This window comes from Serinus canaria, chromosome 4, assembly GCF_022539315.1.
Source record: "Serinus canaria isolate serCan28SL12 chromosome 4, serCan2020, whole genome shotgun sequence".
NCBI lineage: Eukaryota > Metazoa > Chordata > Aves > Passeriformes > Fringillidae > Serinus > Serinus canaria.
In genome coordinates, this window is record NC_066317.1 from 67,542,129 (window position 1) to 67,560,422 (window position 18,294).

At 41.5% G+C, this 18,294-nt stretch overlaps 2 protein-coding genes across 3 annotated transcripts in view; one reads left to right on the plus strand and one right to left on the minus strand.

Moving 5' to 3' along the window:
• Window positions 1–18,294, minus strand: part of CTNNA2 (catenin alpha 2) — a 468,362-nt gene that overhangs the window by 152,989 nt on the left and 297,079 nt on the right. The gene's annotated exons all lie outside the window — the stretch shown is intronic.
• LRRTM1 (leucine rich repeat transmembrane neuronal 1) lies at window positions 4,284–7,878 on the plus strand. Its single transcript, XM_009098141.4, has one exon. It carries the CDS (start codon window positions 5,154–5,156, stop codon window positions 6,714–6,716), a length of 1,563 nt encoding a protein of 520 aa, XP_009096389.1. The 5' UTR covers window positions 4,284–5,153; the 3' UTR covers window positions 6,717–7,878.

Sequence of the window (18,294 nt, forward strand, 5' to 3'; positions counted from 1 at the left end):
AATTTTCACTTTTTCTGCAACCAGGAGTTCCACCAGCCTGGTAATGTGACACTAACACACTGGCCTTTGCCTAGCCAGGATGTTGCAGGATCTTCATGCATTGATTAATCACAATTAATGATAATTGTACTTCTTGTCTTTTTCCCATTACCTCTGGACATCCAGAACCAGTAACTCTGTCAAGGGTTTTGCCATCATGTCCAGAAATCCAAAGGTATTTTCACAGCTGCTTAAGAGAGTCAGTCCTTTTTTAGCTTATTCAAGTAGTCTGTCAGTCATGAATGGAGGAGAGAGTTACTTTTGCATACTCTGGATATGTTATCCTAAAAACTGACATTTCTGCACTGCACTGACAAATCTGCACTTGGGTCTTTTCTGCCAGCGACCTTCTAGAGCTATTCATGACCACCTGCAAGTGAATGTGGCCGATGAGGATGGAATAGCTGCAATGAGACAGAAAAATGTTTATCACCTTGTCAAAAACAAAAAGGTCATTTACATAAGAATATCTATGATTTAAAGGTAGCTACAAATCCCATGTGCCTGTCAGGTACTGTAGGAATTTAATGACATCTGGAGGCAGCAGGACTATTTTGGTCAAAATCTTGTAAAATGTTTCTCATTTTTATATCTACTAAAACTGACATGTTATAGAACTGGACTTCTTATCAGCTGAAATCCTAAATTTTATGCAGAAGGGGCAGCCAATAAATGTTCAGGATGACCAAGACAGAAATATAAGAGAAATAATAGATGTAGCTTGCTTTACCTTAGGTCATATCTTTTTTTTTTTTTCCTTTTCTGCTTTTAAATGTTTCTTTTATGCAAAATGTCATGGTTCAGCACACTTGAAAATTAAAGACTACCAAAGATCAAGGTTTGAGTCCTTCCATACATGAAAGGAAATTAAAATCATCACTAAGAGCATCACTTTTTATTATTCTGATTTAAACCACTCAGAAAATGCCAAAGGGAAGAAGTATACTCAGTATTTATTAGGTTGTTTTGCCTTTTCATATTTTGGTGGAGAATTTATGAAAATATGTCTACATGAAGAGTTAGACATCAGCAGCCACATTCTGATCCCAGGCACTCTGTCCCAAGCCCTTCTGTCCTGGATTGCAAATTAAAGTAAGGTAAATAGGCATAAACAGTAAAGGAATATCCAAGGGATTAGCAAGAATTAAATGATTCTGAGGCCAATTAAGTTATATGGGATATTTAATGGTTGGATTGGATCATCTTAAAGGTCTTCTCTAATTTTGATGATTCTGTGATTAATCTGAACACAATGTTAAATATTTCAAATACATTGAAAGGTGTTTTTATTTTCCAGCCTGAAAAATTCTGACCTTTGCTGCCACTGAATTATCCCTGTCATGACTACAAGAAGAAGCTTCCCACCTAAACTTTCTAAAACTTTATTCATGTTGTTCTTCTGTAACCTACTTTACATTGATTTAATCAAGCTCCTTTAAACACATACAAACTTAGTTTGCCATTCTTAAAATGTTTTATAATAGCACATTTAATAAAGCTCATTTAAATCTGCTAATTTATAGAGACTTGCCAGAGGCTTTGAAACTTCAGAAAATGTGTAAACTTAACAGTTTGGCTGTGATAACAGCTCAGACAGTGGAAATTAATCCCTTTGCATTACAATCATCTTCAAAGTGGATTCCTGGTTTGATTGCAAAAAGGGTACATTGCAAAAATACAGTAGGACATCGGTTTACAAAAGACATTTCAGATGCCCCAGTTCTTGAATTTGGTCACTACTGTGCCTCAACATCAGAGCCTCAAACATACACTGAGGTCTCTCATCTTAAGACTATCTGGATTCTTTTTTATAACCAAATTTTGGATAAGAGCAGAGTTTCTTCTGCAACAGCCCTCTGTCAGAGCTCTGAGAGAGTGCACTTAGGGCCATTAATTCTGGCTCCCTAATTCTGGCTGTCAGTCTTCCAGCTGCTGCTGTATAGGTTTGCTACTGTCTGCTCTAATTCCTGCCTTGGAAAAGCAAATGATAATGGATTATATGCCAGAGTGGGAACAGGCACATTGGTTGGGATCCAAGCTGTATCCCAGGTGATAACAAGGAGAAGCAGTGAAAATATATATATATATATATTCAGCTCTTCAGTGATGTATCAGGGAGCTTCATCTCTACTAGAAGAAGTCTTTATACATAGCATTTCAATGGTAACTAAGTGATCCTTATCATCATCTGATTTGCAGAAAATGGTAGCTTCCCTTGAAGATGTAATTGAAATTTTCAGGGCTACTATTGCAGACCTCTCCCCAAATTTTTACATGGGAGAAGGCATTAAGGCTTCCTTCAAGAAGACTTGTAGGGTTGCAGATTTTTAAGGGACACAACCTCATTGCTTTGCAGCTTTTTTCAGTATCTGTGAAGTTCAAGTCATCCTTTAATTTTTTTTCCCCTGCTAACTGCACCAAAATATTCATCAAAGCAATCTGGAATATATTCTTGGGTGAGTTTTTTTAGTCTCTCCTGCTCCAATGCTCTTTCTGTCGGTTCTGTCACTGCTTTCCCTCCTGCTTTTGTGTACCGAGAAACAGAATTAAGGTGCACTGCAACCAGTGGACACTTGCATAAACAGCCTGCTTTGAATAAAACTGCATGATCTGAGGAGAGGAAAACCACCTTCAGCTCTCCTGCCCAAATGCTAAAACATCAATGAGGTTCAAATACTATTAAAGCATCACATTTTTGCTTTGAGACCACTGAAATGTTGTGAAGAGCAGAAAAATGTAAATAAACTGAACAAGGAGCATAAAAGCACATTGATCCCCAGGTTCTGAAACCACAATTTAAATGGTTTATATTTGTAATTTATTTAAGACTGTTTCTGGCAAATCCATTAGTAATGAATCTCCTTCACACATTTTTATTTTTATGCACAAGAGCTTTAAGTTTGCCAGGACTTCTGCAAAGCAACTTTTACTGCATCAAATTACTGCATTCCTTGATCTCTCCCAGCACACACTCACAGCAGCCACACTCAAACACAATGTTTAGCTCTGCAACAGACACCACCAAAACAAGGAATTCCTTTTAAATTAACACAGCTGTGGAAAAGAAAGCAAACACAGTGGTTTTGCCCCGTCCCTCCAGCATTTTGCAGCCGATGTCCACTTAAAATCAGCACGATCCTCTGCAATCCTTGCATCCTAAAATCCGTGTGGAACTTCTTCATTGGGTATCGATGCAGAATTGGGAGCTGTCAGCTCCGATCGCTCTCACCAGCACAGGGGCTTGAGATTCTATTTCATAATAGGAAAAGATGGCCAGCATTTTCCTGACAGAAATACCAGACATTTTTCAGTCAGTAAAAATTACAGAGCTCATTGATGATGCCTTTCCCATAGAGAACGAGGACTGAAAATTACCCAGCAAAGATTTTTTCTTTTTTCTTGGAACACGGAACAAAAACCAGCACGATCTGCTAAACTTATTAACTAATGGGGTTTGAAACCCCTTTTTGCATGCTGCTGACACACTCACAGCAACCTATGCATTGATCTCATTCAAAAAGCACAGTAATCTTTATGCTGCTAGAATTTGAGTTCTGTGTGCTGTAGCACACACCGCAAAGAAAAAGGAGAAAAAAAAAAAAAGCCTTTAAGAAAGGCATGTGCTGAACACACAAAATATGCAGGATGGAAAAAGACCAAATGTAATTAAAGCTTATATGAAATGAGACATTCCTATTTGCAGAGCTCTGGCTGCATTTCTATGAGAAAGAATGCACAGAATTTCAAATCATGCTCTATTTAGACAATGTCAGAAGAAAAAAAAAACACATTTTCCCCCCACACACCCCTCAATCCCCCACCCAAAGACCAAAAGGCAAATCTCATCATCGGAATTAGAGAGAAAAAGCAATCCAAAAAGACTGGTTTACATATTCCTTCCCAAACCAAGTCATCGAGTCTCTCCCTCTCCCGGCTAATAGCTTATAAATACAGACTTTAAACAAAAGCATCCGAGAAAAAAAAAACAAGAGAAAGAATCCTAATTCTCAAGCTTCCTACTTAGCACTGCCTCGCTTTTGATGATTTGTGCGGCTGTGTGTGCGTGCCTGTTTGAGAAATGGCGAGATAGGCTTAAAGTATTTTCCATTTCATCAAAGAGCATATATTACTTTCCTGGTTCGCTCCGATGTTGGTTTTATGCCCACCCCTTTTCAATCTGCCCATGTCTGAGATGCACAGTGCAGGCGTACAATCATGAGCAGCTTACGACACTCAGTGAACACTGGGTGCCTCTGCATGCTCTAGCAACATACTGCTCAGCTGAAGGGAAGGGATTCTTGCTGTCTCTCTCTGCTCTAAGCATCACCTAACAAGCAAAGCGAACAAAGAATGGGAAATAAAGCGACCCTTAGCCGGTCTGTGAATGAATGGTAACCTCTCTCTGGAGTAAAGGTTGTGCCGGTCCATGGTCGTTGCAAATGATGGACATTAAACAGATTGACAAATCCTGTGGAGTCGTTAGTAAAGAGTTTGGAGTTTTTTTCACGCCACAGTGTTAACTGCAGAGGAAAGGACAGAGGGAGAAGGAGAAGATCAAGCTCATGTACATAGTTCTGAAACTTGCAGGTCCTAGGAGGCAGCTCAAAAGCTAGCTGGACAAGCCTTTCGCTCGTTGAGCAGAAGCGAAGTGAGACATTGTGAGCTTGCCAGCCTTGCACAACATTGAAAGGGACTGAATTTGTAGCACAGAGGGGTCTTTTTTAGCTCTGCATATAATTAGTCCAAACACAAAGGAAGCAACTGAATGGAGGTTGTCACTCTCTGGAAAAGGGTGGGTAAGACACTTTTTAATTAAATTCTTTCATGAAGAAAGATTTTTTTTTTTCCTTTGCTGCAGCATTTAAGATGAACAAAATCACTATCATTTTACCTTTGAATGTCTGTGAACTTTAATGCTGCACAGCTCCTGCATGCTGTAAAGTGAAATATTTGCCTCTGTGTTTGTTCTGTTTGCTGTTTTGCTTTGGTTTTCGGGCTTTGTTTCGTTGGTTTGCCTTTTTTTTTTTTTCCTCCTCTCCCTTAAATAAAATATGATGTAGAATTTGAAAAGACTCAATGGACATTCTCAAGCATATTTGGAAATATTCTTGCTAATGGATTTCCTTCTTATTGGTCTCTGTTTAAACTGGCTGCTGAGGAAGCCCCCGGGGTTGATATTGTGTACGCTGGGTATCTTTTCTAAAATGCTTCCAGCTGTGAATAGTGGGTGTCCACAGCTCTGTCGGTGTGAGGGCAGGCTTTTGTACTGTGAATCACTGAATCTCACAGAGATGCCTCGCAACCTGTCGGGCATGATGGGCTTGTCTCTGCGGTACAACAGCCTTTCAGAGCTGCATGATGGACAGTTCACAGGGTTAATGCAGCTCACGTGGCTCTATCTGGATCACAATCACATTTGCTCAGTGGAGGGGAATGCCTTTCAAAAATTGCGGCGAGTTAAAGAGCTCACCCTGAGTTCCAACAAAATAACCCAACTGCCCAACACCACCTTCCGCCCCATGCCAAACTTGCGCAGTGTGGATTTATCATACAACAACCTGCAGTCTTTGGAGCCTGACCTGTTCCACGGGCTGAGAAAACTGACAACTTTGCACATGCGGTCGAACGCCATCAAGTTCGTGCCGGTGAGAATTTTTCAGGACTGTCGCAGCCTGAAGTTTCTAGACATAGGATACAATCAGTTAAAGAGCCTGGCTCGAAACTCTTTCGCTGGCTTGTTCAAACTCACTGAGCTGCACCTTGAGCACAATGACTTGGTGAAAGTGAATTTAGCCCATTTTCCCAGGCTCATCTCCCTGCACTCCCTCTGCTTGCGAAGGAATAAAGTTACCATCGTAGTAAACACTTTGGACTGGATATGGCAACTCGAAAAGATGGATCTCTCCGGCAACGAAATCGAATACATCGAACCTCACGTTTTCGAAAGTGTACCTCATCTCAAATCCCTGCAGCTGGACTCCAACCGGCTGACCTACATCGACTCCCGAGTCCTGGACTCCTGGAAGTCCCTCACAAGCATCAGCCTCTCTGCCAACGCCTGGGATTGCAGCCGGAACGTCTGCGCCCTGGCCTCCTGGCTCAGCAACTTCCAGGGTCGCTACGACAGCAACCTGCTCTGTGCCACCCCCGAGTACGCCCAGGGAGAGGATGTTTTGGACGCCGTGTACGCCTTCCACTTGTGCGAGGACGCCGACCCCACGAGCGTCAACACCTTCTCCCCGGTGACCAACAACAGCGAGCAGACGCTGGGCTACGGCTCGGCCACCGCCACCTACGACGCGCCCGACGGCGACGAGGACCGGACCACGTACGCCGTCACCATCACCATGCCCGGCGAGAACTCCGAGAACGCCGTGCAGATTCACAAGGTGGTGACGGGCACCATGGCACTGATTTTTTCCTTCCTCATCGTGGTTTTGGTGTTGTATGTCTCCTGGAAGTGCTTCCCAGCCGGCTTAAGGCAACTAAGACAGTGCTTTGTCACACAGCGCAGGAAGCAGAAGCAAAAACAGACCATGCACCAAATGGCTGCCATGTCAGCCCAGGAGTATTATGTTGATTACAAACCCAACCACATTGAGGGAGCCCTGGTGATCATTAATGAGTATGGATCTTGCTCCTGTCACCAGCAGCCAGCGAGGGAATGCGAGGTGTGATTTTCCTTTGGGATTTAAACAGTGTGCAACCAAATAACAGCGTGCAGGCAGACAGTGGCACGGGGTGGGGGGGGGTGCTGGGCTTTGCTGGTGATTTCTGACGTGCACCCCTGCCCAGATTGTTTAAGAGGGGCTGTCCAAAAGACTTGATATTTTAGCTTTATCGTGTCTTAAAAACCTTCAGGACAGCCAATCTTAAGGTTTCATATGCTAATACTCCCTTTGAAGATCTGCCAATATTCAGGAATATGAGAGTGTAAAAAAGGTACCAATTATTGCTCTTTTGTAAACTAAGGAAACTGTTTAAAATAAAAAAAAATAGCATTTACAGTTTTTACAGACTGGTGTATATTACATGAATGGTTCCCTGTATACAAAAATGCAACAGTTTAACCTCTCTCTTCATGCTGAGTGTTGAAATGAAAAGTCTAGGAGCAAAGAAGCCACGTAAAACAGAAAGCTATAAATGACCCAGGTGGCTTCCCATTGTAATTAGCACACATTCACCTACATCATGTGGCTGAAGATATGAAGCATGACACTGGAATTCTATTTTTGTTAATGTGCTACCTGTAACTGGATGTCAGTACAACAAGGAGCCAGAGCACCTCAGAAAGGCTGAAGTTTTGACTGTGTCACTAGGACAGGATTTCTGAGGATTTTTAAGAACAGCTCTCTTGTTAGTTGCTGTAAGATCCATCAAAACTGCATTATAGCCCCTAAAAAGTATTTTGTATCAAAACTGATGATATTGTGAGGACTCACTAACAAAAAACAACCATCAAAACCCAAACAAGTGAAACACTGCCAAAATGTGCTCATCAGAATTTCCTTTAATATTAAAAACCAACCAAACAAACAAAAAAGCTAAATTTAAGGGTTTTTACTTGCATTTTGCTTGTTTTGAGCTATGCCAAGAGCAAAGACCCCCTCATTTCGTGTGTGTGGTGCCATGGTGAAGGGAGAAGAGCAAAAGCAATTATTTGGGTCTCAGTGGTGAAACTCAAGAGCAAAACCACTGTCAGGGTAGGACAGAGAGTTGTCAGAGCACCCGAGCACACGAGCCCAGCTCGTGTCCCTCCCTTCCACTAACAAAACAACCCCAAAAGCTCTGCAGAGGCTGGAGGCAGATGTACCCTCCTTACCAAGGACTGAAAAATGGCATTGATGGATTTAAGCAGTGATTTCATGATGTAGAATCCCACGACTGTTTTATCTGACTGCCCTTAAATAAAGGCTTCCTTTCCTTGTATTTTGGATTTTTCATTCCAGAATGTGAACAAGCAAACGATTGATCTTTTCAGCAGCTCCTCTCACACTAATTGACGATGAGGGAGTTTTATAACATCAGCCAGAGCATCTTGAAATTTTCTTCCTACAGCATTACATGTGAATAAAATGTTATGGATGATGAATTGGGTGACATTTCTATGCTTTGTACATGTTTCTCTATCCTCAGGTTACCACCAAGAGAGGAGCAATTTCAAAATTTTACATGTGTTTTAATGTAGCACAGTTTTTTTTTCTTTTTCATTGCATTAAAGTGCTATCTACTCTTACAAGGGTACAGCAGGCTTATAAAGCAGTAAAACAGGCACAGAAGAAATAATTTGTTTTCTTGCATAGCAGGTTTTAGCCATTAACTTTAAATGTAAAGAGTGAATTTTGTGTTTCTTTTCTGGCTGAAACTATTTTTAAGGAGTCAAAACTTATTTTCCTCTGCTTGGTACATCTCATACCATGTATTATAAAACATGGAAATAACCTCTTAATCAAAATTTTTACTCAGTGAGACTATAATATCATCTGGGAAAGCAATGAGATTTTGTACTGGGAGAGGACAGTGCCACAGAAAATTTAATGAAAATCAACTGGTTTTTTTTAACTAAAGCCACTGCAAATTCACCCACAGCTTTCAAACAAGCAAGCACTGTTAAACCCAGGCTTTTCTCTCTTTAAACAAATGCACATTTCTCTCTCTGTGCCTCAAGCCCACAAGGGCCTGATCCATCCTGAAAGTCCCCAGTGACCTGAGGGGTTGAGTGTGCATGTACAAACCTACAGGAGGGGCAGAGGGGAGGTACAGAGCCCCTCCTCTCTTTGGGTTCCTGACCATGCTTGAAGCAAAAGTACTTTATGCCATGCTAACTGTGGGCCCAGCTATATTTATTTTCCTTATTAAACCTTTCTCTGAAATCAATAGGGAATTTAAGTGTGAAAAATTGGCTCTCTAACTTTGGACTGGGCTATGTGTTCCCCAAGCCCCCAGGCAGCACTTGGGTACAGCCACTTGCCAGGAAGCTTCCAAAAATCAGCCAAGGTTGTTAAAATACCATCTGCATTTGGTAAAAAAAATGATGAACTGGCTTTATTTTGCTGGTGACCCCCTGCTGCAATCAGGAAATGTGTTGGTGCAGTCATGGTTTTACCCCTGTGAACCTCAGACAAGCCTGGTGCCAACAAACAATCATCCCGTGGTTGTATTTCCGTGTATTTTTAGCATTTTTGTGGGTTGTGTTTGAAACACACGAGTGACTGCACCCCTCTGGAGTCATCCCTGCTGTTTATTGGTGTTAGCAACCTCCAGCTACGTTTGTAAAGACCTGAGCAATTCTGCCTTTGGAAATTATTCACCTCTGTGCTCCATGCATCTGGCATTGACAGCCCAAGGAAATGGAACAGAGCGTTTTTCTTTGAAGGTGCAGTGATTTCTTGAGTGAGAGCTGATCTGGGCTTTGCCTGTTGCCAATTTCTCCTGGAGAGAGGTGATGGCCACCAATGGCTTGCCACCCTGAGCAGGATGATGGATGGATCCCTCCATGGAGAGCACAGCACTTATTAAAGGATGTATTTCAAAATCCTCCTGCAGAAATCTTTTCTGAGGGTAATCCCTTCTAGAGACAACCTCCTGGTGATCCCCAGAGGATTTCTGGAGATCTTGACACCCTCTGAATATTTACTGGGGAAAAGAGGGCGTCACTGCTGTTATGTGGCATGAAGACCCTCCACAGGGTTCCCACATCCAGGCTGAAAATTTACATGAAATATGTGTGGGTAATAAAGAAATAAAAGAGCCTGTATGTCATTTCAATCCAGCTATTGCAAATCCATTTATTCATCCTGCTCCAGGCTACTTGCATTGGTGTATATGAGAGTTATTATATTTGTACTGCATTTAGAGCAACTGCAGGGACAGATTTTCCCCAATTCTTTCATCCAAATTTCATGTTCAACAACTGCCCAGAGATAAGTTATTCCCTCTCTTTTGATGCCCTTATTCTGGGCTACAAAATGGCTCCAAAATCAAAAGAACAAAAACAAGAAAAAAAGGATGCTTTTGGGGTGAGTTGTGAACAGTGTTTTGTCCATGAAATGCTTGGGGAATATCAAAGGAAGGAAAACATTGAAAATATTGCCTTTTTGATGTTCCACTTAATAGGACTAATCTCCCTTTTATAATTAGGTAATTAGCATTATTTTTTAAATATATTTAACTGTGTTTTTGCACACAGGACAGGGTGAAAGGCAAGCAAAAGCACTGCCTTTCCTGAGCTGGTTAGCAGTACCAGTCTTACAGGTCTCTAATATGCATTTTCTTGCTGCTAACATCAATACCCACTCACAGTGCACCCAGTGCTGAGGGAACTGTTGCTGTGTATGCTTTGAATGTATATAAGGGATGATTTATTTTCCTTTCTGCCTTTTTTCCCCTTCCTTTCTGTACTACTTAAAAAAAAAATGGTATGAAACCACAGAATCAATGCTAATGTACCACATTCTGTTTCTGGCCTGAAAATATAAAATACAAAGAAATTCTGTGAAAGGTGCCAATTCCCTCCTTTGCCATGTCTGGGTGCTGCAGGGGGTGAGCCCAAGGGATGGCCCATTCCTCGTGGGCACAGCAAGGATGCTCTGGAGCAGGCTGATCCAGCTCTCTGCCACAGAAAGACCACGAACCATCCCTAAGGGTATTTTTGTATGCTTTAATATATTCTGTATGTTTTCATGGCTAAGGCATTGAGGGGTAGTTGAAACGAGTCTATTTGATAATTTTCTTCAGTGCTGATAAAAACCCCAAACAACTCTCATTTGCTTTTGAGATGGACTACATTTGTTCCTTGTGTGAGTCTCATTCTGCATTAACAGCAAAAGGACTCTCTGAGTCCCCCTTCCTCCCCCCTCCAGCTTCTACACTGGTATTCAGAATGGCAAAAAAGGAGTGTTTAATGAGGGAGCTCATTTCTAGTGCTATTATAATAATAATAGCAGTGATAATAATGAAATTAAGAGGAGACAAAAGATAAGAGGAAAGACTGGAGTAATGGCAACCAAGCTCAGGGTGTTTCTGGATTCCTCTGCCTTGAGCTTTTGTAAAGATGGTTAACCTAAAGAAGTAGCAGAGATGAAAAACCAAGACTGAGGGTGGGTGGAGAAAGCAGTTTTAAAAACTGTGCAAGCAGGGATGAAACAGCTTCTGCAAAGGAGGGTACACCACTAAATAGCTCCATTCAGCAGGGGAGAGAAAAGGAAGGGGTGAAGGGACAGGATGAAAGGGAAGATGAGAGCTGGTGAGAAGGCAAGGGGGGCACTGTGCACACATGGGAAATGAGATTTTTCCGTGCCTTCCCCTCCCACGTTCGGGCTGTGGCAAGGACAGCAGCAGGGATTTCAGGAAGATGCCCAGCATCTCTCTCCCGTTGCCTTTCCCGGCAGAGCAGGGAGGGAGGCGCAGTCGGACACGCTTCCCCAAACACGTGCCCGCAGCCCCGTCATTTCCTCCGCCACCTCCCTGTCCCCTGGGAGCACAATGTGCCCTCATCCACCACTCTGCCTGCCCAACTCCTGCGCTGTGCCTCTGCCACCAGCTTTTTGGGCTGCATTTCATAGCTATCCTTATCACAGTTCACCAATGACTTGTAAGAAAAGCAGACATTTCTACCCAAAAAACCTTTTTTTTCTTTTTTTTTTTTTTAAAGAAACCTTCATCCAGAGGGATGGGTGATCTTGAGCTACTGCAAATTCTCCTGCTAATTATACCTACCCTCCTAGCCAGCTTTCACATTCACAGCTCTAATGACAAACAGATCTGAGATATTTTTGCTGTGTTCAATTTACCATTCTGCACCAAGGTTACACTTTTCCTTGACCTGCCCAACCCAGTCTAATATTAACAAATTGAGCATTTATGTGAGTTCCTTTCCAAGCATGAAGTTGATTAGGAATTTAGGAAATGCTGGTGATTTAAAGATTAACCTTTCATATAATTACTGACATAAACCAGAGCTATTAAGGTATTAGAAACAACTATTCAGAGCATATCCTACATTAAAAACCAAATCACATTTAGAGCCATGCGAAAGACTTTCCATACCAGCCAATTTTTTTTTTTTTTTAATATATTTTTTTTTAAACAGCAGAAGAAAAACCTGGTGAAAGGAAAGGAGTAAGCACAGCCTACCTCTAAAGTTATGGGGAGGAAAGCAAAGCTATAAAAATAATACAGAAACCAAGCAACAGTCTTCTGCTGGCAAGACACAGCTTGTAATTGGGTGGGTGGCTGTGAAGAGCTGAGATGAATGCTGCAGAGCACTGTAATTTTATTGCACCCTGTCTGCTCTGAAGTGAGCATATTTGCAATGAAATCTGTAGTTCTGTGAGAACAGGGCAATTGGGTTTTTTGGGGTTTTTTTTTGTTTTGTTTTGTTGGGGTTTTTTGGTTTTGTTTTGTTTTTTCAATTAAGATCACGTCACTTGTTGGCATTCAGGCACAATTCTTGAGGCTTTAAAGCAATTACTGTTCTTAGTCCCTTTGCTGGGGGCGACAGTCAAAGGGAAGAGGCTGCACTGAAAGGAGTTCGAGCTCCAAGTCCCAGATTTGCATCACAATGGAAGAAATTCAGTCGAAAATAAACACCAGCTTTTCACCTTTCCCTCCATCTCTCCTCTTCCTAAAAATCCAAGTATGTAAATATGATAAAAACCAGAGATAGGTGGCAGTGCTAAAGGATTAATACATTAATACTCTGCACATCTGTGCTTGGCAAACAGCACCTCCTATTCTGCTAATTTTTATTTTAAATCATTTCCCTGCTCTCATGTTCTTCTCATCCTCACCATACACAGTCACTCCTGCCAGAAAATGTCTTTCAGCACGGGTGCTATGGGAACATGACCAATTCCCTGCCATTTCTGAGCTAACAAAGACTAAATCCAAGATTTTAAAGGCAATAGGTAAGTAGGAAAATCTACTTCATCACTGAATTACCACTTTCAGCACAGCAGATTTCTCTGTCTGATGTGATTAGACACTAAACCCAGTTATTCATTTATTACCAACTTTAATCTGACCCTTTTTGCTGATGTGCCTTTCTCCTGGGAGCAAAACAGAGAGCACAACACTGGAGAGAGGGTTGAAAATGTTTTTGGTACAATCTAAGATTTATAAAAATATGCATGGACACATCAAACTGATTTAAGGGCTGATGCAATGAAAAAAAAGCAGCTTCTGTACAGCAGATCTTCCTGCAGCAGCACACCTCTGTACCCTAGTGGTTACAGTCAGGTATGAGCAAACGTCCTCCTGACAGCTGGGGGACTCAAACTCAAAACAGATTTCTCAATACATTTCCAAATAAATACTTTCCCTCTAATTTTTAACCCTTCTTCCCCATTCTCACATTTTTTTTCATTCCCAGAGCCTCACAGGCAGGGTGAATCACAAAACAAGAGAGGGAGGAGGAAGAGGAGAGCCCTGAAAATCCCAAACTAAGCTGCAAGAACAGTCCACTGTTATTGAATTCCTGGGGTTTTGAGCCTTTTCACAACTGTCAGCCCTTTGAAACATGTCTGCTATCAACCCTTTTTGCAGGATGAGAGGTAAAGTGAGCTCCCAAGAGTAAACCTGGATCTGTCTTTGTGGTCCAGTGCCTCTCTGACAGCCTGGCTTGCTTAGAGAGCCTGGTAAATATTAAAGAATGTTAATAATAATGAGATAAACCATCTAGGGATTTTTTAACCCACTCTTTTTTTTTTTTTTTTTTAATAATAAAGCTTATCATGACAGAAAATTTACTTCTCTGATCCACATTACTTCCCAATGCAATTTTTTTCCACAGCAAACAAATTTGTGGCTGCTGCTCAAAGGTTTGCAATCCTCGTGCTAAAGAGGCCACTGGATGTCAAATGTTTACCTAAATTCCATGTAAATGTCACTCCATATTGGACATTTTGTGTTTCTTTGCCAGTGCATTCAGCTGCCTCCACCTTCACAAACCTTCCCCCTGCACCATAACTCCCTTTCCAAACAGCCCAGAACCCTCTGCTCCTGTCAGATCAAATTCCCAAACAACAACTGGATGCCAGGAATTTCTTATGCCATTGCTGCAGTCTAATAAATTGGATGTGCCTATGGCCTGGGAGATGAAGAAATCATGGAGAGAGAAACAAGCAGGAGGAATGCAGCTGATATTCTCTCTCTGGGGAAAACCCACAAAACAAAATCCCTGCGTGGGACAGGGCTTGAGGAAGGTGGTGGGCACAGAGCACCAGCTGAAAAAAAGGGGGATGGCATGGGAGAGAGGAAATCACTGCTAAAAAATAGAGGGGGATATTGTAAAGGGGACAGGGCTCATAACAGATGGATCAGAAAGAGATTTAGATGAGAACCAACACAGCTGATCCTCACTAGGTGATGGCAAAGCTCTGTGTTGATCTCTCATAACAAAAGGAGCCCATATAAACCTACATCTTCTGTTTCTGGGAAACAGAAATCCACAAAGTCCCAGGGGGCTGAACCTTGGGCTTATTCCTCTGTCCATCTTTGCTTTGTCATGATTGGCTTTTTGGTCAATTTTTAAAATTTTTGCTTTTTTTTTTTTTTTTTTTTTTGCTGTTATGCACAGAACTGAAGCCAGGGGGATTGTGCTTTGGCTTCATGGGGAATATTCCAAGCCAAAAGTTGCTTTCTCAATAGGTGGCAGTTCTAGACTGAAGCAAACCTTCCCTGATTCCTCTGTGTGTCTATATCTCTGATTCTAGCAACTGTTGGGAATTATTTTAAGTTATTCTAGCTGGCAGAATGAAGAACTTCCCAAAAAGTTCCCTGAGTAGTTTTATGAAGTTACACTGAGTATCTCTCCTAATAAGAGTTGAAAACTCTTTTTTTCCCTCTGGTTCTCTTTTCCCACCATGCAGGATGCTCCAGCCCCAATCTGTCATTTTTCATTAGCACAGGAGTCAAGCTATGGCTATTAATGAAAACTCTTAATGAGGATTTGATGAACAAGTCCTGGAAAATCAAACTTGAAACAAACAAGCTAAAATCTGTGTCAGATCTATTTTTTCTATGCTACAAATTGGGAAATGCAGGCCTCTATAAATCACTAGGGAATTTAAAACAACAAATCAGTTTTGGACTTTTGAAGAGCTTTTGACAAGATATTCAGTTTCCCATAAATAAGAAAAGCTCCATTGTCACAGAAAGCTAGGTAAGAACTCAAAAATACAGTGGCTTTTTATTCATACAGGGAAAAAATGGAGCACAGTGTGGTCCCAGGGTCAGGGCAGCTGAATCATCTCAGCTATGATCAGGAAATAGATTGCATTTTTCAAATGACAGATTATTTATATTGTGGAATAGAAAGGAAATGGTGTGGATGTGCAAAGGGACTTCCAAAGGCTGAGGCTTATATAAGCTTTGATGGATGAAATTCTGAATTGTCAAATAGAAAGCAAAAGACAAGATATGAGGGAAATTGTCCATCTGTAAGTTTTAGGGAACAACTGGACAGCTGTCTTCCAGGGGATTGCACTAAAATCTCTGCCCAGTGTGCAGAGAGGGGGAAAAAAGAGGAGAAAAGAAAAGTGGAATAACATCTCTAATGGAACAGCTCTCAAGAAATTAAATAGTGTGATATAAACCCCTCCAATGGCTTCAGCTAGAAAATTCTATTAAGGCTAAGTTAGAAAAGGATCTGAGTGCTAGATAAGGATAAACTCCTGCCAGGTGAGAGGATGAATGACTGGGGAAAGTTTGCGAGGAGGGAGACGAGGAAACCGGACCTGCAGGAGAGGCAGGAGAGCAAAAGGCGGATCCACCCCCCCTCTAGCGGCCAGTCCCCACCGGCTGCTGCCGCACGCTCCCGAGCCACCAGCAGCAGCTTTAGAGCAAGCACACGCCAGTCCTTTTCATTCCCCCTTCAGTTTGATGTTGCTTCACCGTAAATTATTATTTTCTATTCCTCATTAAAGTGCCTGCTGCACTCCTGTGCCGTTTCTTGTCATTACTCAGTGCACAAGCTGTTGTGCAGATGGATTTTTAATTTTTTTTCTGCCTGCCTGCAAGAAGAGGATGCAGAGTGTGACAGGGGCCACGCACACCCTGGAATCAGGAACAATCATAAAATTTAAAAAATAACATTTGGAAGTTGCTGTACACGACATCACCGATGCAAAAAAAAGGCATGAAAAACAAGGAACAGTTGTACAGAAATGGGAACATGGAACTAATTTGGTACATACATCCCTAAAACTTTTTAGATTCAAAAAAGATACTTTTTTAGGAACAGCATCTGGTACAGGGCATATCATGCAGTGGAAATGTTTTTTATTTTAATTTCTTACTCAAGGACCAGTCACTGAATTTCGAACCAACCACACACCTGGGGAAACTGAGGCTGGGTGAATCCTTCACATCCCCACATTCTGAACACACACAAGTTATTCCTGGTCACTACTCCCTCCTCTGTCTTCTGTAGGACAGGCACTAAAACTGGAAGAATCCCCATTTTTACAATTTTTTTCTGAATAATTCAATTTAACAGACTGTAGCATTCACATTCCCTGAACATGATTCCTTTGCCCAGGGTTTTCTCCTGGGAAGCTGAAAGGCAGCAAGAGAGGCCTCAGAGAAAAGGAAAACAATTCTGATCTCATTTGCTTCTCCTGTGCTGTGCCCATGTGGAATGTGTTTGGAGATTGTTCACCCACAGGTGATTGTTCCATTGCATTCTGCTGGGAGTTGTTTTCACTCTTTGGCCAGTCAGGGCCAGGCTGTGTCAGAACTCTGGAGAGAGTCAGGAGTTTTCATTATTATCTTTTTAGCCTTCTGTCAGTATCCTTTCTGTATTCTTTAGTACAGTTTAGCATTCTTTAATATAATACAGTGTGAAAATGCAATAAATGAGCCCCTGATAAATGGAGTCAGATGCATCATTCTCTCCCCTCATCAGTGCCTGCATTGCCAATACCAGACCATTTTCTGCTGCTGTTCTGTAACAATCCACCCTGGAACACTTGGTGGGCTGAGGAGAGGAGATGCTGAGCTGGGTGCAGAGAGGGGCTGGGAGCAATGAGCAGGAGCTCAGCCCTGTCTCTGGCTGAGGGAACACCAAACACTTTGTCAGAACTGGGTGTTTTGTTAAACTTTCTCATTCTACCCCCAAAAAAGAAGAAGAAAACAAAAGGAACCTGGAGCAGAAGTGAACATCCCTCAGCTGCATCTACTGCATCCTCCAGCTCATTAATTCCAGTGTACCAGGCTGGGCTTGTAGGGCAGATGAGAAGTCACAAGGAATTCTATTTGCCTCTTGTAAAAATCTTTCCATCACTTCAATCCTCTCAATACCTGCTTCAAATGCCACCCTCAGCAGTGATTTTTAAGATGCAGCAGGTAAATTTATGCCTTTGATAGGGAGAAGTATTAACCCTTTCTAAGGTGATTTGCTAAGAAATTGCCTAGGAATGTATTTTTAATTAAGGCATGTAAGACCCTATGCACTCTTGTATGCATTTTAATAATTAAAGCAGGTCTGCTGCCCTTCTGTAAATTATTCTGAAATTACATGTTGGTTATTTGAGATGGTGCCTTTTTGTGTCCTATAATGGCTCAGATGGAGTTCAGAGCATCCTTAATTTCATTTGAATAATTAATTTGTTCGACTGAAACGGGAGAATAAAATCACAAACAAGGCACATTTTGACTTCTCACAGGTTAAAACTGAAGAACAAACCCATGTCTTGATAATGTGAGCTTGTTAAAAATAGCCAGACAACAGATTTTTCAGAAGATTTGTACATAATGATGTAAGCAATTTGCTCTTCCATTACCAAATTAATTCAAGTTTCTGTACATGGCAAATATTATTTGCTAAGTCTCTTCTGTGTTTATTCTGTGCTTCCAGAGGATTAAAGATAGAATTTTGTCACTGAAAGAACAGGAAAACAGATTTGCAGATATAGCAATCTTATAAAACTCTGAGCTCAGAAAAAAAACAATGCCACCAAGAAGGAAAAATCATCTCCCAAATTGTCCCAAGTTTCTTCCTACAGAGATTAAAAGGACAATGAGGCACCTCCTACATGACTCTTTTCAACTGCTTGCAGGAACAGGCCAGCTCTCATTCCCTTCCCCTGATTAGGCTCAGGATTATTCCATGCTTGTCTCTTGGTTCCTATATTTGTCATGTTAGGCATTTTTTGCAAGGTGAACACAAGTTATTTTATTCAGAGGTGTGAAAAAATTAAAAAAAAGAAGAAGAACTGGTCCTTGCTGCATTAGTCAGGTTTCCATCACTACGAA

Bases quoted from the DNA above. Each gene is read 5' to 3' on its own strand.
- LRRTM1 (XM_009098141.4), top strand. From the start codon at position 5,154: ATGGATTTCCTTCTTATTGGTCTCTGTTTAAACTGGCTGCTGAGGAAG.